General features: G+C 45.7%; 1 protein-coding gene across 2 annotated transcripts in view; it reads right to left on the reverse strand.

Annotated features, from left to right (window-relative positions):
• atp2b3b (ATPase plasma membrane Ca2+ transporting 3b) overlaps positions 1-15187 on the reverse strand; it is a gene marked incomplete at both ends in the record, with an annotated part of 39176 nt that extends 23989 nt beyond the window's left edge. The window contains 9 exons of one of the 2 annotated variants that reach the window (XM_084552908.1): positions 57-128; positions 1291-1455; positions 1545-1586; positions 1863-1919; positions 3725-3850; positions 7592-7717; positions 8839-9096; positions 11356-11553; positions 14941-15187. In XM_084552908.1, coding sequence (XP_084409034.1) covers positions 57-128; positions 1291-1455; positions 1545-1586; positions 1863-1919; positions 3725-3850; positions 7592-7717; positions 8839-9096; positions 11356-11553; positions 14941-15187 — 1291 coding nt within the window. The remainder of the gene's footprint in view (positions 1-56; positions 129-1290; positions 1456-1544; positions 1587-1862; positions 1920-3724; positions 3851-7591; positions 7718-8838; positions 9097-11355; positions 11554-14940) is intronic. The other variant, XM_084552909.1, reaches the window with a different exon arrangement.
• Between the last annotated feature and the right edge of the window lie 9050 nt (positions 15188-24237).

A 24237-nucleotide genomic window follows, 5' to 3' on the forward strand; every position in this document is an offset into this window, starting at 1 on the left:
GATTGAAAAAGCAAGTAAATAAGAACTAGTGCTAGCTGGGAGGTGTAAACACAGACCTTCAACGACAAACGTGTTGATGACAAAGAACAGCACCAGAATGATGACAGTTATGGCGGACATCACCAAACCTGTGAGGGGGTGGGAGTTAAAAAGGGACAATTAGTCAGTCAGTCATGTTGCATCTGAAGTATGACCAGTTAATAAAACAAACACAAAGTAGTAAAACATAATTCTGTCACTTTGCACTCCCGGGGTTTCCCATACAATGTTAATACTATGGCGGGCCGCCAAGGTCTAATTCACTCCCCCATGGTCTCACACAATGTTGTGCTTGTGTTTTTCCTATTGCTCCTGAAAGCATCACTCCCTTCCTCTACCTGGAGGAAACGACTACAGACGTAACGTGAACCAGCTTGAAGGGAACTACTGTTTTTTACAACCTAGACCTTATTTCTGGCATAAAATACGATCGTTTACTCACCCATATAACTTTCGTGTAATTTGCAGTCGTTCGGGAGATATTTAGATCTGTGTATATCCATATAGTGGGAGTGAATGGGGCACCGAAACACAGCCTCTAAATAACGCATTACTGCTAGTTCTTTTGCAACAGGGCTTAATATTTTTCCGATTCTGAGGTTGTGGACGAACCATAGCAGTAGCAAATTACAGGTAGCCGACTGTTGTGGGTGTGCGCGCCGCACAGAGACGACATCATCCAGGTCAGAAGACATCATCCGGGATCTGTAGGTCAATCTGCAGACCCCGGATGATGATAACAGGTAACTCTGGACTCAACGGAAAATAGCACTAGCGTATCATAACAAAATATTGGTGAAATGAACGAGTTTCGAGGCAGATAATGTGTTATTTAGAGGCTGCCTCGGTGCCCCAGTCACTCCCACTATATCTGATCCAATATATGTGGGTGAGTAAACGATCGTATTTTATGCCAGAAATAAGGTCCAGGTTGTAACAGGACCTTATTTCAGTAGTTCCCCTTTAACTTTAGAAGAGCTTGCTGGTATGGTTGAATTCGCTAATACTTGTTTTTAATAGCTGGGATAGTATCATCACAGAGCAAAAAACAGAACAATCGCCAGGGTCTCGCAAAATCTTGTGGGAAACTCTGCACTCCCATATTTTTTTTGTGCTGAGAAAGAAATGTGCCGCACGCTCAGTTGCACCGACGGCTGCAAAATCTACATCGAGTGTCGTATACTCCTCACAAAACAACACGCTAAAGGCAGCACCTGAGCGGAACCAGCTCAGAGACGACAGCTCTCGTACCTGCTTTGCCGATCTGAACGGCTAGTTTGGTGAGTTTGCCCTGCAACACGCTCTTCTCCTTCTTTGGGACGTTGGTCTTCTTCTTCTCCCTGTCCTCCACCTCGCCTCCCTCTGCGCTCTTCAGGGGTTGCATCTCCATGGCAACACCCCCATCCTGCTTCTTGGCTGAAAAAAAAACAAAACCACACAAATATTAAAAAAGAAAAACTAAAAAACTTGAACCTTTCTTCACCGCTGCATGCATAAGCCTTTACCTTTGTTCTGATTGTTCTCCACCGCCCCATCAGGTTGTTTTCCTGAGAGAAATAACAGAAGGTCAAGGAGTAGAAAGGGGTTTATGAAACAGCCATGATATTTTCCGACGTCGGGACAGCAATGAACTTCCGGGAACAGGACGCCACACAGAAAACACTACTACCAAAGGGAAGAGCAGTAAAGGTAGACACTTCATCATACATCGGGTCTAAGAGACTGAGAGTCCCTCATAGGTCACTATCACTGCACTGTGTACACTGTGGGGTCCATTCATTGGCTGAGGGAAGGAGTGGGCACACATCTTTACGCTCACATACCATTGGTGACTGTGCTGTGACTGGCATCTGTGGGGATGAGCAACTGAGTACTGTCCTCTGTTTGGGGAATGTGTGAGGAAGGAAGGTTTCGGGGGGGAGGGGGAATTTGGCAAAAAAGGGGGGAAAAAAACAAAAGAGAGCAAAAAGTGAAAAATGACGAAATTCAAGTCGTGAAATGTACCCACTGACTCTCAACAAAAAGTTGTTGAGATGACTTTGTAGAATGAATAAAAATGATTTGAACACAGCCTTGATTTGAAAAGCAGAGACGGAAGATTAAATAGAAAGTAAACAGTCCCACAGCGAACGCGCGCCGCACGAGGAAGAGCTAACAAGTTATGGCATTTGTGGAAGTCTTAATGTATAATGCATCAACTCCAGTAAATGACTGTCTGATGTGAACGATCCAGCCCACAGAGGGCCGCCGCGCCGAGTGCAAAACACCCGAGGACACGGCTTTGAAAGGAACAGAAGGAGAGAACAACAAGTCGGCGAGGGTATTTCTTTCACAAAAAATGAGCACAATTGCGGTTCGTTTCAGAACACCAGGACGATGCCGCACGCACTCCCCATCCAGGTTGGAGGTATGCAAGAGTGCACTCGTAATGAAACTAACTGTGAGTGCTTCCCTGAAGTAATGTCTAGCTTCTGTCGTCTGCAGCCCCGCTCTGATTGCTGGGCTAAGCTCGGCTAATGCTTCGTGCGTTGACCAACCAACACTCTTCCCCTGAATCTCTCCGGCTCCCTTGCCATCCCCCTGCTCTCTCAATAATTGATTCAATCTGCAGTCTCTCTCTCTCTATCTCTATCTATGTCGGGTTAAGCAAAGGAAGGAGAAACACGGGGAGAGACGTGGCAGGAAAAGGAAAGTGAAAGAGTTAACAGAGAGTGTTGCAAACAAATGCGGGAGAGTAAGAGGATGAGGATGGACGGGCCGAGAGGAGACATGAGAACGTGAAACCACCAGTGGCAAAGGGGGCTGGGGATAACGGAGAGGGAAGAGGGATGGAGAGGATGTGGGCTAAATTATCTATGATGTTAAACTTGGTGTATTTCCTGTTGAAGCTCTAATCTGAAATCAGTTAGGCACCCAGCTAACTCTACACACACACACACACACACACACACACACACACTGCATGCATACAGCAGCACATGCATGCAGTGTGTGAGCATGGATGGATTATGAAACAATTACACCGGAGGCCATTGTTTCCCCACCATATAAGTAAGACCCCCAGAATGAAGACGACATAAAAACAAACAGCGGCTCTGTGTCTTTGCGTGTCTTTGTGGTTGCCCTGCTTTTCTTTTTTTAATCATATCTCTCTGATCATTCTTATGTTTGCTTTACATCCGCCGTGAGACAGTGAGATGTTCATATAACTATCTAACTAACTTTTACCCCCCTAAACTTGCATTTTGCAGTAGTTTTGCGTGCGTTTGTGGTCATTTTTGCATCAGTCGTAGCTGGTTTTGTGTTTTTATCATTATTTTTTTGTCTCTTTGTGGTAATTTTGGTTCCTTTCTATCCTTCAGTGGTGATTTTGTTTGCGGTTTACACCTTTTTGTGGTCATTTCTGACAAACAGAGGCCTGTTAATCCATCCATGAGTGTGAGTACATATTAACTTGAACTTGGAAAACAGTTTAAAATATTCATCCAGGGAGACGGTGGAGATTCAGGGTGGGGTCAAGCATCTGTTTACTTCCTTCCTCTGTAACTAAATATTCAGTTTGATCATCTTCCTCTATAAACAGATAAAAATAATCTAAATTCTTAAGTAATATATCAACGTCTTTCTCTCATTTTTTGTAGATTTTGTGTTTTTTTTGTTGTTTTTCCCAGTCGGGTCACCTTACCTTTCTTCTCCTTCCCTTCTTCCTCCATTTCTCCAGCGCCCAGCAAGGTGAAGATGATGCCCGTCTGGGAGTTGACGCCCACAGCCGTCACCAACATCCTCCCAGATCCCTCCATCACATGAGTACCTTTAGAGATCCAAACAAATCAATAGTTCAGATTAAAGTAGGAGATGAGCGGCTCCTGCGAAGCGGCACTCTCACATGGTCGCATGGATCTTGAGATACTCGTACTCTCTTAACGGAAAAAACACATGACAGATAGTCTGAGCTGTTCTCGAGACGAGTGCTGGCTCAGCCGGAGTTTTATAACATGGATCCTGAAGGCAAAAGGGTGAGGAGACTTGACTTAGTGACCCATAAATATTGAAAAATGCAGTATTGTGGAGATTTGCCAAACTGTTATGAATAATAAATAGCATAACCGGGATATGCAACGTCTTTCTTGCCTGATGCTAGCTCTAAAATAACACAGTAAATAAAGCACTGAGTCCTGGTTCTGATCTCCTTTACACTCTCCACATTTGGTTTTTCCAATATTCACTTTTGGTCACCACCAAATATTTACCAAAATGAAGATTTTCCACATTAGTCTTAGCCCTGAATGTCTACCATTTGGTGTTTAGCTGAGAGACAGTTTACCAGAGGCCTGTACTACAAAGCCAGTTCCGCATACCCAGGATATATTATTGTCTTGTGGTTTCACTAAACCTAGCAACCACAACCTCGCTCAGATAGTGTTGAGATGAACAGCGCTGTGTTGGAACCACATGACCATTTGCAAACATTGACAAGTCTACTGTTAACAAAGCCACATACACCGATCAGGCAACACATTATCACCATCTTCCTAATATTGTGTGGGTTTCACTTCTGTCTCCAAAACAGTTGTGACTCATCAGAGAACAGACATGGGCCTTCTGAGGGTGTCCTGTGGTGTCTGGTAACAGGATGTTGTTAGTGGGGGGACTTTGAGGGGAGGGGCCTCTGTGGATCATCCCACAGATACTTGATCAGTTTGGGATCAGGTGAATTTGGAGGCCAGGTCAACACCTTGTGATGTTCTTCATGTTTTTGTGTGAGTGCCATTGTGTGCAGGCTGCATCCTGCTGGGGATGGCTGCTGCCATCAAGGAGTGTAATTGCTATGGGGTGGGGGGGGGGGGGGGGGTACCTGGTCTGGTCTAGGTGGGTGCTACATGTCTAAGTAACATCCACACCAATGAATGCCAGGTCCAAAAGTTTCCCAGCAGAACATTGAACTGTCACAAGACGGTCAATGTTATTTATTTCTCCTGTCAGTGGTCATGATGTTGTGGCTGATCGGTGTACATTACACAGAGCAAACTGTAATATTCAACAAATATAAAAAAAAAACGTTAATTGCATAATCCAGGTTAAAAACTGAAATACAAGAAGGACAAGGGCCATAAAACTGTCAGCTGTTTGAAGCATAGACTGTATATAAATATGGACAATGTGTCTCCACTTCCTTGACTCACTCGCGTTTTTGTATAATTATTACTGCGCTCTGCTCAAACCTCCAATTACAAGGAAATGTTGGATTATACACTGTATTTATTTAAAAAAGAATTTTTGTACAACTCTCCCGGCCCCACGGGACCGCTTTAAGGAGTGGTTGGCATGGCAACTGGTATCCTGTTTCTATAGCGTCAAAAACTAAAAACTAAAATGAAACGTATCCAAAAAAGATTCACATTTGAACATGCATCAACATTATATTAACTACCTAAAAAGACTGAAATGTGTATTTTAGTGTTTTAGTTTGGCCCAAGTCCCGCCCACTAACACGGAGGGGGTGGAGCTTATGACCTATACTGCAGCCAGCCACCAGGGGGAGCTCTACTTGCTTTGGCTTCACTTTTGAGGAGCAGCTCCGCCGTCCATCTTTATACAGTCTATGGTTTGAATGCATAACTTATTAGGCTTTTATTATCACTTCACCATGAATAATAATAATAATAAGTCAATTTTACAACAACATACTACATTCGAGTATTGCCTTAAATTGGCTTACACATATTGTTATGGCTTGTATGACAAATTGAATCTTTTTTCTTTTAGCAGCTACCGTGGTGGTAAATCCAAAGCAGCTTACAACTACAAGGCTTCTGCTTTAACCTTCAACAAGTTTCCATTTTTGGACGATATCAATAAACAAAAACACAGCGATATGGCTTTGACAACGCTTGCAGTCAACAGACAACACACAAGCGTGGAGGACGGCCTCCTTCAAAGGAGTACACTCGTGCTGAAGAGCTGTGCTCTGCAATAATCATGTTTGCACCTCGATGGAAAGGGTGGAAGGGCGTGTGATATCAGACCCTGGTGTAAATGGCAGCATACGGCTTAAAAGAAAATATGACCAGTGTCCTCTGCTGAGAATTTATCTCTTATATATATATATGCTAATCAGGGAAAGCCAAAAGGTTTAGCCACTCTCTAAAGCAGGGGTGTCGAAATTAATCACAGAAGGGGCCAAAATTTAAAACACCGTCTATATTGCGAGGCCAAACTGAATTTATTGAACAGTCTAACTTGACTATGTTTAAATCAGGAATATGAATTTAAACAGCTAAACTGCGATCTTTTAAATTAAAAATGGTGACGTCATTTCAGGAAAAAGTGCAAAAACAAACAACAGAAACTAGTTTACTTTCTCTGAGCCACATTTCTTTTCTTGGCTGCGAGTTAATTAATGTTTGGGGTTAGGCTCTGAGCTGTTGAAACTCTCAAGACTTTGCTTTTTGATAAACCTTATAGTTTGGAGCTGGCTCAGGTGACACTGAACCATCTCTTAGCTATGCTGCTATAGGCCTAGGCTGCTGGGAGACGATGCACAGAGCACATGTCCTCTACTTTCGTCTCTCACGCACCGAGCGCCTATCCTCTAATGTTCTCATCTAATTTCTTCTCTCTTACTACTCATGCATTTGTGTGCTACTACTATGTACTGTGTCCCTCCCCCCCTTCTCCTACCTTCTTGTGAGTGTCTCTGACCTGGAGCTGTGTGTTTCTGACCTGTGGAGATGCATTCTGCTCATTTGTGGTCCTGGTCTCATCAACCTGCTTAGTCTTCATGGCTTTGATCCACTTCTAACTGAATGCATAAAGCTCCAACCTGCCTATGATGCTGCTTATATTCAATTATTACAGCAGCTAAGTACTACTACTATTGTCACGAACAGTTTTTATGTTCCTAGGAACTGGTTTATATTCATTTTCAAACTCTCATTTTCTTAACTCTCTATGTCTTATTTATCGTGCTTGTGTCACGATTAGTTCCTGCATGTATGCTTTAGTGAGATGAATGATTATCTTCCTTCCTTTTTCCACTTTTCCTCAGTGCTTGCTCTTGGGGTTTCAGGTTGGGTTCTGTAAGGCGGCTTGAGACTATTTCTATTGTTACTGACGTTATATAAATAAAACTGAATTACATTTTTTACCCTCCACACCCATAAAGGAGGAGGATGATGGAGAAGCTTTGCAATCTGCAACCTCACCACTAGATGCCACTAAATCCCACACACTACTCCATTAAGGATTTTAAACCAGCTGCAACAGTGTGTGTGTGTGTGTCCTTGAGACACTTACAGTAGGAGCACTTTGACAGGAGTTCGTATGTCTTATCTGTGCATACAAAGTCTGAGGGAGAAGATGGGGTGTGGTCCCATGACTCGACGGCCTCAATGGTCTCTCACTCCAAGGGAACACTGTATGCTGCACAGTTTGCAAAGCCGTCTGAGGCGATTGTTTAAATAATGGGCTATGTAAATTAAATTGACTTGACATGATGTCATCCAAGTAGTACCAGGGTGAGTTCAAAAGAATCTAACGTGTGAAAACAAACCTGAGAGCAGCATGGGGTCCTTATCCACAGACTTGCGTACGTGGTCTGACTCTCCTGTGAGAGAGCTTTCATCTATCTTCAGATCGTTAGCTTGGACCAATATACCATCAGCTGGCAGCAGGTCCCCTGAAAGATACATGCACACGAATCAGTGTTAGATCCACCTTTTATATTTATATACATGTCTGCTTTAGTTCATTACGTGTCAGCGCATGCATTAATAGAATAGTCGACATGATGGCTAACAGGCTAAGAAGATCAACACCACTCTTCTGACAGTGTGCTATTCTGCCACGAAGCAATTAGCTTAGCTTAGCATGAAGTGGGAAGACAACTAGCTTGTAACCTTTCGAGAGAGTCAGGCTAGCTGTTAACCAGCATAAACAGCGTAGCTTGTATTAATTTCACCTTGGGAGTCTGTTGTTCGTCTCTGTGGGTATAGATATCATCGCTGCCAAATTACCACAAAGGCACTTGTAAGTACCACAGACCGAGGTGCAGTCGGATAACTTTACAACTAAAACCAAAATCATGGCCGAGTGCAGGTGGGTGTGGGCCAAGAAAGCTTTGGCATCACGGCCGGTGTGATTCGATTGCAACACGGTCTCTTCTTTCCTCCAGAGCAGGGGTGTCAAACACATTTCAGTTCAGGGGCCACATTCAGCCCCAAATTTGATCTCAAGCGGGACGGACCAGAAACGTAATAGCATAATGGCCTACAAATAACGCCAAAGATCTTCCTTTGGGTTAGTGCAAAGAAGTACGTTATGAAAACGTTTGCATTTAATGAACTATCCTTTTATAAGAACAATTGCAAATCGCTTAAGATTAACAATTTTCTTTGCGAATTAAATTTTGGCTCATTGCTGCCCTCTGCTGTTTAGTTCTGTGTCTCAGTGTTGCGTTGTGTCCACAGCTCTTACTAAAGCAGTGTGATCCCTAGTGGACAGGTTACGAATAGCAGTTACTTTTACTGAAAACTTGCCGTTAATGCCTCAAATGTAATTTTCGCACTTTGCAAATTCATCCCGCATGCCAGATTGGACCCTCTAGTGGGCCGGTTTGACACCCCTGCTCTAGAATCTCGAGGCTTTAAGCTAAACTAGGCTAATCCCTAGCCCTTCAAGAAAATTAGAGGTCTCAAACATAAACATTCGCCATCTCTGTTGATCAGGTTTGCTTCACTAGTTTGCACAATTTATCATTTGATATGACAAACTCAAACTGATTTTGGACGGTCTCCTTACCGTATTTGACCTGAGCCATGTCCCCCACGACCATGTCAGCTACAGGTATCTGGATGACGTTTCCTTTCCGCACGACAGTGAACTTCTGCTCCTGCTCGATCCGACTCTGCAGACCCCGGAACTGCTTCTCTTTGGACCAGTCATTGAACGCCGTCACCAGGACGACGCACACAACAGACAGCAAGATGGCCGCACCCTCAATCCAGCCAGTGTCGGCCTCGCCTTCGTCCTCCGCGCCCCCTGACACGTTTCCGCATACTAGGGGTAGGGTTGGGGGAGGGGGAATGGGGGAAGGGGAGTTACAGTAAAACATTTATGCATAAGCACAAACAAACAATGTGGTTGAAGTTAAAGGACTGCAGTGTCTGCCTAGAGGTGGTGTTCGTCATCCTTCACCCACCAGTAAAGGGAAATGGGTCACGACCACAAGCACTTATTTTGCACAACAGGTTTTAGAGGTTTTAGACAGAACAACAACGCCCCCACATGTAAAACCACTCTACCATGACCCCTTTAAACTGCCCTACACAGCTGCTTTACTTTGGTGAACCGTTTCACTTTCGGCGTCTGTTTTAACTGTTGTTTCAGTATACTCCAAAAGACAAGAACGTGAACAAAGTGTTAACATGGTACGTTACTTCTAAAGTAAGACTTATACTTGAGGGACAAGGGCTGCATCTAAAGCACCTAGAGTGAATTCAGTGCCCATGAATCATATGTTGCCTCTCCATTTTTAACTTGCACTATGTTGTAGCATTTAAGAGTTGCCAAATTTAAATGATTTCATTGGTAATTAAATCTATTTTTTTCACTAAAATACGCTGGATCTTTGCTACTACAGCCTTAGTTGGATCGATTTGACCCGCAGCTAATGATGGTAGCAAATTTCTGTTCATTTAGCTCTTACTCTTGCTTAACTGACTCCATAGTGTTTTTATGACTCAAGGTCCAAATATTTTGGTCTTGAGTAGCTGATTGGTTTTGAATGGATTTAAAAAAAAAAAAAAATTATGACCCCTTTCTGCTTGAATCACCTTAACAATGTACTTGCAACACTGATGCTGCGCAAAACCTGCTCCCTTTTATTCGTTCAATGTCTTATTTCTTTCAGCTTCCTTCCTGTCACATTCCTAATATCCTTTCCTGATACTGTACGCTGATGATTATCTGTCATGCTACTCACTCCTCTAAGAGCCCTCTTCACCCCTGGTATTAACTTCCAACCTGGGCGATCCGATCACAAGCGGACAACTTTCAGTGCCTGTGTTCACACTTGGCATTAAAACGCGTCTCCACATGCATTTCCCGCCAACCCCGACTCAGACTTGATCTCAGTTTCACGCTTTAAAAACAGAGGGTGAACGCAACCAAGATAAATACATGAGACATTTGAGATAAGGTCGCTCTGACCACATTTAGACGTGGTCTGGGCCACTTGTGACCACGTTAGCAGTGTGAACACACATGCGTCCTGGCCTTACGCCGTCTTGACACAGTTTTGTCGATTTTCAATAAGAAAAAACAAAACAAAACACAACACACACAACCGCTAATTTAAATTATTGCCACAAATGGTGAAAAGTACAGAAGGGATTATAATGGGAGCCTTTTAAAATGTCCCTAATGAAGTAAATGATAAATATATCCAAACAAGAATGCGAAATTGATGAATTTGAGTAGGCTGTGTGTAATTCCATTCGTAAAAATACTTATCGGCATGTGGTTTATAAGAGATGTGTTCATATTGTTGTAGGCAAAGTAGGAGCCAAGTGTCTTCATACCTATATACCTGCTGCAAACAGCACAGCAGTGACATTACTCTGCATATAAGATAAAATAAGATAATCCTTTAATTTATCCCACAGTGGGGTTCCAGCATCCGGGTTATAATCTGAGTTTTGCGAGGTAACCCTAACCCTAGCCCTAACCCTAAAGTAACTCACATCAAGGAGAGATAAATCTCTAAGTCTCAAAAGGGCCGTTTGGACTGTTTTGTTTGCTTATTTTAACTATAAAAAGTTCAGAAAATGTCCTGTGAGTTAAGTGTCTTTACCTGTCTGTTTTTACCTGTATACCTGGAACGTCCAATATCTGCCATTTATTTACAATGTACTGCATGTTATACGAGTATAGCAGAGGGCTGAAGTGAAATTACCATAATGACCCCATATTGGCTGTAAAGCGCAACGTCTCCGCTTTCAGAAACCGTGGCGACACATTTAAAGGTTTTAAAGGATTAACAACTAATTGTATTCCACAATTTGCACCACATGCCCTTGTCAGGACAAACAGCGCTGTTCATTGCCACAATATTCTACTGCGCCAACTGATGCTGGTGTTTATTTGCATGAACAGAGTAAAGAATGGTGGCTCAGGATGCATGTGCAGACACATTTTAATGCCAGAACACTTATGGCGGGGATACTTGTGATCCAATCGGTCAGGACGCATGTTCAGACCTGGTCTCTCTATGACCCTCAAACCACCGACCCCAAGACCCCGTGCCCAGGTCCTTACAGTCGCTTTCCTCTCCCGGGGGCTGGTAGAAAGAGAGGCCCAGGGAGATGATGGCGGCGGCCTCCAGGATGATGAGCGTGACGTCCTGCAAGGCCTCCCACACGAGCTCAAGGAAAGTCTTGGCCTTCTTTGGGGGGATGAAATTTTGGCCATATGTTTGGCATCTACGCTCCAGGTCTGCTGGATCCCCACTGAGACCTGAGACATGAGAGGATGAGGACACAAATCATCATAAAACAACAGATGCCCAAACTTTTTGTGTTCTGTAAAATATCTAATAATAAAAAACAGATTAAGTACGTTTCCTTTCTTCTTCCCGCCTCCCTCTCTGTCTCTCTCTCTCTCATCTTCAATCTCACTGCAACATCTCCATCTTCACCCTCATCTCCCCTTCAACCTCACCCCTAAGTGATTCAGTTTCCATGGCGACCAGGATATCAGGTCCAGGGCTTCCTGTCTCTAACAGGTTTCTGCCCAGCAACAGGTGATGTCATTTCTCCAGTGTGGCAGGTTTGGAGCTGATTTTTTTTTATTTTTTTTTGATTGGCTGCCTGGGTGGGGAGGGAGGGAGGGAAGGGAGAGAGGGGAGAAAGAGGAGGAGGAGGGGAGGAGGGGGGGCTGCAATTTGTATGCTGTGGTTGGCTGAGATCAGTGACTATCTTTGTGTTGGTTTGTCTGTGTGTGTGTGTGTGGTTGGAGACATCCTGGTCCAATGTGCTTGCTGCAAGGAGTCATGTGTAGCTCCAAGACATCGCCGAAGGAGTTGTGTAGCAATATGACGCTCAACAGGGTTCAGTCCAAGGCGAGGCAGGGGGGAAGACAGAAAACAGGTGACCTTATGCTGAGTAATCGCAGCGAGCCGTATCCTCTTTTCGTCGGTCCCTCCCTCGCTCGCTCCCTCCGTCGTCCATCCCTTCGTTCGTTTCTTCCCTTCTTCCTCATCTTCTGCCACGGCCTCTCTCTCTCTCTTCTTCCTCTTTTTTTTTTCTTCCTCCCTCTCTCAATCTCCCCTTGATGTGTCCTTGACAATGCGGCAAGCTGTTCTAGCTTTCCCTCCTCACCCCTCAACCACCCAACCCCATCCCTGCGCTCACACACACACACATTTTCTCTCGCTCCATCTTTCTTTTTTCTCATAATTTCTCCTCCTCCTCCTCCTCCTCTTTTCCTCTCTTCAGCATGGATATAAGGGACTCATGCTGCAGTGCTGGAGGATCCATATCTGTTTGTGTATGTGAGAGAGGAAGAGGAAGAGATCCCATTCTGAATTGGTTTAACCCGCACCCTGCTCTACGTATCGTATTACAAATGATGTTCAGCATCAACTGCATCATAATGTATATGTATGTGAGTGGTGAGCCAGTCCCCCGTCCCCCCGTCCACCGGTGTCTGTGTAACACTGTGCAAACCCATATTATCCCATCTGATGGACCGGCTCATCGCATTCCAGCACTGTGATAAGTTTTATTGTAATCATACAAAACAGCGACGGCAGCTTTTGTCGTAGTGTCAAAAAAAAAAAAAAAAAAGAAAGATGTGGAGCGGAAGATGTCTCGAGTTGAGAGCTGAACGATGTAAGTCACACGTTTTTTTTAGTAATGACATTAGACGTGCGCAAGGTGAGACTCGGAACATCTTCCGTCGTCCTTGTTAACACTTCGGCTGGTTCGTCACGTCAGACGACACCGTTTGTGATTTGTGAAAGTGAACGCTAAAATAAAAAAAAGGAGGAGGGCCATCCAAGAGCGTGGAGTGCAGAGTTTCTGTGTTTGTGTTGTGTCGTTTGCCAATTGCGCTTCGTAGGGATGTCTGCAGATACATGAGTGTGTGTGTGTGTGTGTGTGTGTGTGTGTGTGTGTGTGTGTGTGAAAGAGAGAGAGAGAGAGATGTTTGTTGGGACCTGCTGCACTGATTCCTGACCAGCTCACAGTATCAAATTAGCAAAACTAAACACAGACTTACTGTAACTCAACACCCACCAACCCTCTCGCTTTCTGTCTCTCTCTCTCTCTCTCTCTCTCTGGCACACACACCCAAACACACACCATAAACTTCTCTCAGACACACACACACACACTTTCTCTCCTCGTCCTCCATTCATCCTTTTTTGTCGTTCCCTCGGCACCTCCATCTCTCCGCGACGTCTTCCCGACTCTCCGGGAACAACTTCTCTCCCCGCCGTTGCGTTGCTAGGTTACGAACTATAGTTGAGGGAGTGGGCGTAGCGTTGGTACCACACCCCTGTTAGGACGCACGCGAGTGTACACAGGCACGCACACACACTTAAGAAATCAAAGGCCTGAATACTACCCTGCGCATAAATCTTTGATCGGCGTAATCTTATTGACTTGTTCTCTCTCTCTCTCTGAGAGACGAAGGCAGATGAGGCAGCTGCAGAAGTCATGTTAAAATACGTATAAGTTTAAAATAAAGCATATTCACCTTTAATTGAATCAGATTAATTAAATCTGGCCATCTGAAGAGGCACGTTTTATTATCAGCACTGCAACAATTGGGCTATTTTTCATATAAGTAAACCTAAAGAAATGATTATTTTGGAGTTTAGGGGACTTTCTTTGGTCTTTAATTTCATGCAAATTCATTCTTCTCCAATAATCATGCAGTTAATCATATTTTTGTCGGTTGTAGTTCTCCGTTTTCTGCACAGAGAAGTGCTAATAAAGTTATTTTAGGCGAGCGACCCTCGTTGGCATGGATGGGATTGACAAAATAACAGAATTCAAAACTGTAGCCTCCCAAATAATCATAGCTGTATAAAGAATTTCAGACTTCATGCACAGCCGGATTAACTCGCATTAGTCTGCGGTGTGTGTTCACTATATACAGCATGTAGCTTAAATATGTCATTTTGATTAACTCACGAGGTCAACGATAAATAAAGGTGATCTTTTCTGCATTTAACTCTCGACTGACAAGAGATTCACTTCCGGACCTGTGCTTAAACCACCAGGTGTACACTTTTACCCCATTAATCCATTTATTGATTTACTCCACCGGCTTTCCAATCATTCATCCGCCATAATCCCGTCACCCGTTCATTCATCAATCAAGCCGCCCGCACCGATAGCTCCAACAAAAACCCGCCTTTCACGCCCCAACGTCACGCTCCACGAGTCGAATGCTTTCATTTCGTCCCGTTCATCATTCAGGTGTCGGAGGTGTGCTGCACTGCCAGCTGAGGTGAATTCAGTCTGCTTGTGTGTAAAAAAAAAAATCTCACTGATGGTGATTTTGTGATCAAGACGGATGATTTGGACGCAGTTTGCAGCAGCGCCGGTCACACGGAGGCACCCATGCCCCGACTCCAGCCAAGAGTACATTCTCACCCGCCCCTTTGCGCCTTCATTCGGCTGATACCAGTTCGTCTCCGCGATGCAACCCGTCGCATCCTTTCTCCCGTCCAACCATCAACCCGTTCACCCCTGCTCCCCCTTCACACGCATTCCCTCCATCCGCACATTCATACATCCGCGCTCTCATCCATTCACCCATTCAGCGATCGACTCCTCTATTATTCATCCTTCCATTCCATTTTTAACCATTCATCCATCAGTGCCCGCTCACCGTCAGTGGTGCTGGACTGTAGTCTCTGGCAGAGCCCCTCTGTGTCTCCGTAGCTCTCCTGGATCTTCTGCAGGGCGTCGTTCCCTCTGAGCTCCATCAGTTCCCTGAGTTCCTGCACCGTGACCGCAAAGTCTCCCCCAGCGTGGGTGCCGTCCGCCCTTCCTCCTCCGCCCCCGCCTCGAGTCCCTTTGGGATAAAACTCCACAGCGCTGTTTGCCATTTCGCCCATTGTGGCTGTTGTTGACATGTCAGTAAGTTTTATTTGTTTGTTTTTTGATCTCTTTTGGTTCTCCTTTCTTTTTCTGCTCTCTGTTCAGGTCCCCTTTTGTTTGGTTGGTGGAGAGTTCATGTGCTCAGCCGTCACACTCTTAATTGCTTCTTAAAAATGTAATTCTAATGATGCACCCCAGCCACTTGTCAATTCTATATAAGGGCAATAAACGGGGCGCTGGTTGTGCGTTTTTGTTTTCACCTCACTGTCTGGCCCTAGCCACCCACTGCTCCTTTAAATCTCCATAACAGAAGGAGGAGGAGGAGGAGGCGGCGGAGGAGGGTGGGGGGTGAAGGACAGCGAGCCGGGCACACTTCAGAAGCGTGACGTCTGAGCGAATCCAGCTTCCGTTTCCTTCCGTCTCCTCTGCGACTCCACTCTTTCCTCGTTTCTGTCCCCCTCCCTCCAGGATCACGGCCAGTCCATGGACGGGCGGACGGACGGGCGGGCGCGCTCGCAGGCTGGGGGGGAGGCGAGGGGACGGCGGGCCGGCGGAGAGAGGGGCGAGCGAGGCAAAGGCGGCTGATGAATCAGAGACGGGAAGTGGATCCAGTTCAGAGGTAGCTACTGCTGCACCACCAGGACCTGAGAGAGAGAGAGAGAGAGAGAGACAGAGACAGAGACAGAGACAGAGACAGAGACAGAGAGAGACAGCAGGGGGAGAGACAGAAACATTATCACTCAGTTCTATTGATCTCACTTACTAGCATTACATCAAATCATTTCCGAGGAGCAGACGAGGTGCGCCGAGACAGAGGCGGGATTCAGCTGTGAGACTTTCATACTCTAATCTTGATTTAAACGAGGGACACAAGTTAGAAATGGACGGATCACAGGCCGGAAGCTCACATAAGCCACTTCATGTCATATTTAAACCTGCATTCAATTATTTTATTTCAATTTTTGGGGGGCGGGCAGTAAAACTACTTGTAAACACAGGACTGACTGCAGGATTAATTGCCGCTAGTGAAACAGCGGCTCACTCACACAGCTAGTAGACAATGAGCAACTCCAGCTCCTGACAAAAGCGTTACGTGCACTAGCTGGTTGCCAACTTAAAAGACGAATGCCAATGAGAGCAGTAACAATGAGACGGTAACGTGAAAGCAGGCTGCAAAACCAAAACAATGGCTTCAAAAGATGCTCGAGCGTCTAGATAGTTGGGTTCCATTCTTAGAGTAGTCGTTGCATTAAAGAGCCGGTGTGCAGGTTCCAGTTGGATCAGAATATCCAGTGGTACGGATGTTTGCATTTTCAAGGGCTCAAGGGTGCAGAGTGGATCCTCTTCCACGCCAACAGTGCACCCAGACCAAAGAACAACACACACCCGCTTCGGAGAGGACGCTTTTCACGCTTTACCTTGAACTGTGGGCCATCGCTGCGCCAGAAAACACCAGCAAAATGGCAGAAAACTCGTAAACACACGCACCATGTGGTCCGTCACTTCCCCTGTCCCGTGCACGGCTCGCAGCTTCCAAGCCAACTGGTTCCAAGTAGTTTTCCCGGACAGCCGTTTTGAACGACAGACGAATACATATTTGTGTTCCAGTGTTTTTAATAGTTTTTTCATCAGAGCTCGTCTAAATATATCAGACTTTGGCTGCAGACACGAATTCTTGGTAGAAGGGTAGGTCTTTCCCCATCTTTAATTGATATTAAAGTTAAAAAATGGCTATTTCCAGCATTCTTCAACGTTTTCCAGGCCAAGGACCCCCAAACTGATGGAGAGACTTTATGTATATGTGTATTTAAAGACATTCAAATCCATGGAAAAAAATCTTCGCGACCCCCCTGCAGTAGCTCCGCGGACCCCCTAGGGGTCACGGACCCCCTGTTGAAGACCTCTGCTCTCATTGCATGCCTCGTAGGCGCCATTCATTAGGTTCAGTTTGTTCGGTCTAAATACAAAACTCGTGAGACCCCAAAAAAAGGGGAAATTTCCTGTTCCTGTTGAGTCTACTGAACTATTTCCTAATCACGCGAATTAACATTTCAACCCATCTCTGGAACTGATTTAATTAAAATAAACCTGACACTGATAGTGCTCAGCGCTGCCAAGTAGAACAGCGACTTGCCTTCCTATCGGCTGCACCGACCGACACGAAGCAATTCCATCCCACATGAGCAATTAGCGCCGGCTGTAACTAAATATTCCTCGGCATCGCACATGACACAACATATTCTAATTTCCCTATCAGGGTATTTTACATAAGGACGGGCAAAAAAAAAAAAAAAAACAGAACTGAAGCTCATCATTAATTCCTTTTCTCTCCTCCTCCCTTGTCTCCACTCTTTACTCTCCCTCTGCATCTTCTCCCTCCCTCTCTCCTCTCTCCTCTGCCATGCTTCTATCCTGACTGAGAGTGTTAGTTTATGACTGAGTCACCCTGCTCTGCCTTTGAAGCTCCTTCTTGCTCTCCATCTTTTCATTTATTTATTTATTTCTTTGCTTTCTCCTCCATCTACGTATCCGTGTGCATCCTTCCACTCGGGCTACAACGGGATTCTCTCTTTCTTTATTTTTTGTCTCGTGGCCTCTCGTCACTTATTTCACCTTCCACCTTGTCCCTTCTCATTTTTGTCTGTCTGCTTCCTGCTACTGCAATCATTTATTTACTCCACCAGTCGCACATTTTTTTATTTATTTATTTTTTTACCCCTAACCCGATGTCTTACTCACGGATTCTGTCCGATTCTATAACGCTCACGCGAGAAACCGCTCCACTGTCTGTCCCTCCCCAGCCCCGGCAGCAGTCTCGGGGCTTTGATGTGCACGGCCAGCTTGCACGTGCATGTGTTTGCACATGTGAGCACGCACGGGAAACCCACTTTCTTACGGGCTCCTTAACTCTCGTCTTCGCACACCAGCCTCCGAGCCACGGGACTGCGAGGATCGTAAATGGACGGAGATCACACGAAGACGCTCGCGCCTGGAGACGTTCAATTATAGGATCTTTGTCATGACACACGAGTGTGTCACACGCCACGACACTTTCAGAATAAATGAGAGTATGACAGGGAGAGGGAAGTGTGTGTGTGTGTGTGTGTGTTTGGGGGAGGTGGGGGTGATGCTGTCCTGGCTGAAAATGTCTTTGAACATAAAAAGACTCAGACAAAAGGTCACCACAATCCTCAGCAGCTTGCCCGTATACCTCCCGAATGTTTGCCCCGCTTGCCCGCACACTATCCCTCAGAGGGTCCCAGCGATTTCATTGTTTTTTTTGTTGGTTTTGTTGCGGTTGTTTTTCTGTTTTTTGAGAGAAATGCTTTTCCTCTTGGGTATCATCTCTTTATCCCGGCAGAACGAAGGTTGAGAAGGGTACAAAAGTACAAAGCGGGGAAGGCACAGGAGAGAAGACCCTCGTGGGATTTGATTCTAGGCCAGCAGGGCTACATATGCTCTGGGGCTTTTTTTTTTTTTTCTTTGCTTTGTCTGTTTGTGTCTGTGTGTGTGTGTGTGTGCACATTTAAACCGGATGGTGCAACCCAAGCTATATATATATATATATATATATATATATACAAACACACGCACTCTTGAGCACACGCGAGTCTGTGTGCAGCATTGTGTTCCTGTCTGTGGTTCCCATGCCAATCGTAGGCGAGCGAGTCCACCTATGCGTGAGCTTGCCTATACTCCGTCCACCCCATGTGTGCACCTGCAGTCCTACTTTTCCGGCATCTGAAGGGTCACCTCTGGAGGTGCTGCCTGCCTGCCTTCCTGCCTGCCTGTCCATGGCTCAGCGCCAGTCATACACTTCTGTAGTGCCCGGTGGGAATAGCACACTTAGAATTCGACACTGTCAGAGGCTGGAGCCATTGAAGGTGGGCCGCCAACACGGGGGCGCAGATATCTGTGTTACTGTGAGGGCAGCGAGTGCAACGGGATAATGGCGACGACGAGGGGAGAATATTTTTTGACGAAAAACAGAGGGTTGAACTTTGTAAAGAACGAAGGAGAGGGCTGATCAGTGTGCCGGCTGTAATTCTGCAGCCTTCGCACAGGTACGCTCTCTCACGCCGGCGTTCCTGTGTCCCTCCACATTGAGCCACTCACCACATCCATCCAAAGCTACACACAGACACACACCAGCAGCAGCAGCAGCAGCAGCAGCAACAGCAGCAGCGCCACATTTCTTTGCAGGAATTGCCCCCATGCAACAGTGTGTTTCCCCACACAAAACGACCTTTCCTGGTCACCTTCAGACGTGCCCGAGCCTCATTCCACCGCTCATCCTCAACGTACAGCCCAGGCCGCAGCAACAAGAGGAGGTCATGATTAAAGCCGGGAGAGAGAGGGAGAAAGAAGGAAGGAGAGGGAGAGAGAGAGAGCGAGAGAGAGAGAGAGAGAGAGAGAGAGAGAGAGAGAGAGAGAGAGGTGTAGCCAATGGTGCGCCACTTGCCTACCCTATGTCCCTCCGCAAGGTTACCGGCCCGGCCACAGCCGGCCCGCTCTGCCCAACTCGCACCCACTGCGAGCCCAGGCGACTTGTGAAGGTCCCTCCGGCCCCGGATCGTTACCGGATCAAACCGACACCCCCGCAGCTTAGCGCTGCAGGTGTGATGCGCCGTAACGGAGACAAAACAACGCAACTGACACCCAATAGCCTATAGCCTGATGCACAGACTACTAGCGCCCGGTGGAGGAAAGCAGGAGGCAGAGAGCAAGCGGAGGGAGAGTGCACGATGTTCGGGGAGCGGGTGGCGGCGGGAGGGAAGGGGGGGAGAAAAATAAAATGCTGGATCTCATCATCTCCCTCCATCAACGAACTGAGGGATGGATGAGCGGATGGATGGAAGGATGGATAGGTATCATTAGCTCTGCACACACGCGCGCGCAAGCACATTCGCGCGCGCCAGCACACACACACACGCACGCACGCACACTTCCTCATAATGTCATAGCGCTGTTTGCCAGGTTATTATGGTATGCCCTACTGTATGGGCTATTATTATAGCTGGGCCTGGGATGAGAGATGCCACATTAGGCCACGCTGTAAAAAAAATAAATAAAAAAATAATAATAATGTGCAAGCCCGGTAAAATAAAATAAAAACTCACCCACATCACGTTAATGAGCAGAGTGAGCGACACATATTCCCTCTATATTAAAAAAAAACGGCGCTCGGGGTGAATAACAGTCACGCACGCACGCACGCACTCACCGACTCACCGTGCAGGCCGAGCTCAAGGACACCAGCATCAGCGCGCGGGCGAGCGGGCGGGCGCTTCGGCGGAGGCAGAATCCCCGTTAATCTGCGTGTGCGTGGAGCGGAGAATGTCCCACACCGGATGACAGGATACAGAGGGGAGGGTGGAAAGGAAGGGGGGGACGCCGGGGCTGCTGCAGCGGCTCCGGTTCGGTTGCCTGGAGTGCCGAAGGAGTGGAGGGATGAAAAAGACGACGAAACGGTGCTGATGAATATTCCGCTCCGCGCGCGCGGTCACCTGACGGTTGGTCGGCGGAGTTCTGCGGCGGTTGAAGAGAGAGAGAGAGAGAGAGAGAGAGAGGGGAGAGAGTGAGAGAGGAGAGAGAGTGAGTGAGAGAGAGAGAGAGAGAGAGGATGCGCCGGGTTGAGGGTTTTAACACCTCCGTCTTGTGGAGAGGGAGGGGAGTGGGGGCAGTCCGTGCGCCCGGACCAGGATGGCGGCTCCCTGTCGCTAATTTGACCGGATTCGGTTAACTGTTAAGGGCGCTGGGAGAAAAAGAAAAGAAAAAAAGAAAAGAAACGCCGCGGTGAGAGGAGAAGCTCATGCGACATCTTTGGAGGAGGAGGAGGAGGAGGAGGTAGAGGAGGAGGAGGAGGAGGAGGAGGGGCTGAGCGGCTGCAAGAGCTGGCGCGCAGGAGCTCGGTCGCAGCATCCGCGCGAGAGATGGTTGAGAGGGTAGCTCCATACGTCACCCCCCCCCCACCCTCCACCCCACCTACTCTTCTGCGTGATGACGACAGCAGACACACCGCAGCATAGCCTACGCTTTTTATTTATTTATCTATTTATTTATTTATTAATGTGTGGCTGTAGGGCAGCCTGTTAGCAGCTGGAATAGAGAAACAAAGGCTACTAGCACTGACATGCATTGATCATAAACATGGCTGGCTCCGCTCAAATGACCTAAATATTAATTAAGTGTTAAATATTAAATGTTAAATGTGTCCTCGTCCCAGCATTCAGAGTTAATTTAGGTCAGCCTGCAAACTGTAAACCTAATCTCAACTAGTGTGCCAGTGTGCAACAAAATTCAAATGATGATTTTTGAATTGCAGCATTGCAGTTTTAGACTGAATGAATGCCAATTGCCATATATGCACCAATCAGGCATAACATTATGACCATTTACAGGAGAAGAACATAACATTGACCATCTTGTGACAATTCAGTGTTCTGCTGGGAAACTTTAGGACCTGGCATTCATTCATGTGGATGTTACTTAGACATGTACCACCCACTTAGACCAGACCAGACCAGACCAGGTACCCCCCACCCCATAGCAATGACACTCCTTGATGTGCAGTAGGCACTAGGCACGATTGGTGCATCTTCATCTGCTTGATGCATGCCAATGAGTTGAACCTTCTCAAACATCTTTACCACAACCACAGGATGTGTTTTTAGACGTGGTTTTTGAAGAAATGAGAAGCTACTCATTGCACCAGTTGGGGTTAAATAGCCAGCTGAAAGATAATCACCCATGCAGGAATTATCCAATAGGAGGCTCCTACCTAGGCTTAGTTAAATCCAGGTGGAGACTTTTTTTTTGGCCAGTATAGCGAGGGTGTTGTTTTATTAGATTTGACTGACAGTAGCTTGGTACTGCTTTAATTTAATTGTCGCCAAACTCTTTTCCTGAAAGAGATCATGCCACGTTTACACAGGCTTATACACCGATCAGCTGCAACATTAGGACCATCTTGTGACAATTCAATGTTCTTCAATGGTGTGGATGTTACTTAGACATGTAGCACCCACGTAGACCAGACCAGACACCCCCACCCCATAGCAATGACACTCCTTGATGGCAGCAGCCATCCCCAGCAGGATGCAGCCTGACACAGACACACACACAAAAACACTTTAGGAACAACTAAAAAAAAAAACATGAAGAACAGCACAAGGTGTTGACCTGGCCATCAAATTCACTAGATCCCAAACTGATCATGTGGGATGATCCACAGAGGCCCCTCCCCTCAAAGGCCCCCCACTAACAATATTATGTTGCCAGACACCACAGGACACCCTCAGAAGGACCATGTCCATTCTCTGATGAGTCACAACTGTTTTGGAGGCAACAAGGGAGACCTACACAATATTAGGAAGGTGGTCATAATGTTATGCCGGATCGGTGTACATATTAAAATACCTCGTCCTGCTGCTGCTTGTGGCACTAAAACGGTTCTCTGGGCCAGACAAAAGAACAGTAAGTAAACAGGATTACGTCTACAAACAGGACTAAAAACAAAAGCAACTGGACTTGTTTGAGTTTTTTTTTTTTTTTTTTTCGTGGAGACGTTTCACTTCTCATCAAAGACGCTTCTTCCGTCCGTGGAGAGGATTGTATTTTTGGACTGTGGAGAGGCACAGTAAAGACGTGGGAGGGAACCTGTAATGCTGTTCCTACTTTGATACTTAAATTTTTAATTTAGACGTTAAACCAGAGAAAAGGAACGAGCAACAAAGCAGGTTGAAAATGAACCTCGGCCTTCAGCACCTAAAGAAGCACTCATTGTGTATAAGAATGCCCCTGGAGCTGATATACTAGTGTTACCTGTGATGTTCTTTATCATTATTATCTTTATTTGTGTTTTTCGTGAAATACCGGCCCTCTTTATCTATTTTTTTTTTTTTTTTTTAATTAAACTGTGATACTGTCACAGTAACGAGCAGACTATATGGAATTTGGGGGAATTGCCATTTCTTCTCCAATAAATTCTAAAGTAATTAAGACTCACCTAATATTTGTCAGTATAAACTAATGTTTCTGAGTTGATAACTTTTTCCAAATAGTTTCTTGACACTTTTATGAATAATTTAAATAACAATTACGAATTAAATATTCCGACGAATGCACTCTGCAAATTAAAAATTACATTAATTCCATCTGGATTAGTGGATTACAATCATCACAACTGCAGTGAATTACAGTAGGAGTGTTTAGCTGAGTGCCACCTTGCAGACAGGAGTAATGAGTGTGCCTTGGACAGATGTGTATTGTGTTTTGCTTTGCTGTATTCTTTTTTATGATTAACATTTTTTATTTTCATTATTTCAACAGAAACACTTTAACAACAACAACCCCCCCTTCCCCCCACACATAAAATCATCACCATCTATGCTAAACCCTCTCTGGTTGCCAGCACCCATTGCTGTGCTCTTTCATGTACAGCTACTACAGCAAATAAAACAAAATTCATACAGAAATATAAAGCAGCATCGCAGGCATGTAAGTATCCACCATAACAAAAAAAAAACAAAAAAAAATAACAAAAATGTGCGTCTCCCCACTACATAACCCCATTTCAAGAGCCCTTCAAGAAATTCAAATATCCGCTCCACTTCGCTTCATATAGATCCAGTCTACCCAATTGTTTATATGACATTTTCTCAAATGCTGCAACACGTTGCTTTGCTGTATTCTTAACTGATGAGCGCATTTTCGATCCAGCGTGTATCCAGTTAGTGAAAGCAGTTCCATTTGCTGTCCTAACCATTTGCAGTGTGGTTCTGGGAAAGGTCCTCTGGGGCAGTGGAGACGAGGAGACGAGGAGACGACTTTCACATTTCTGGAAGCAGCAGCAGCAGCAGCAGCTTCTTATGACATGAGCAGAAAGTGTATGCCTTGCACCGTACACTGCTGCTTAGGAGTTTTGCACCCGGATGCAAGTCGCAAGCCCTGAAAGTAGACAAAGACAACCTAGCCAATCAAACAAAACATAAATCTTATACTTGAGCATTTATTTATTTAAGAAAATGCAAGATTTGTCCATGTTTGTTCGTTGCAAAAATAGTTGAACCCTTTTTTTTATGTA

Source organism: Chelon labrosus, assembly GCF_963514085.1.
Source record: "Chelon labrosus genome assembly, chromosome: 10".
Classification (NCBI taxonomy): Eukaryota; Metazoa; Chordata; class Actinopteri; order Mugiliformes; family Mugilidae; genus Chelon; species Chelon labrosus.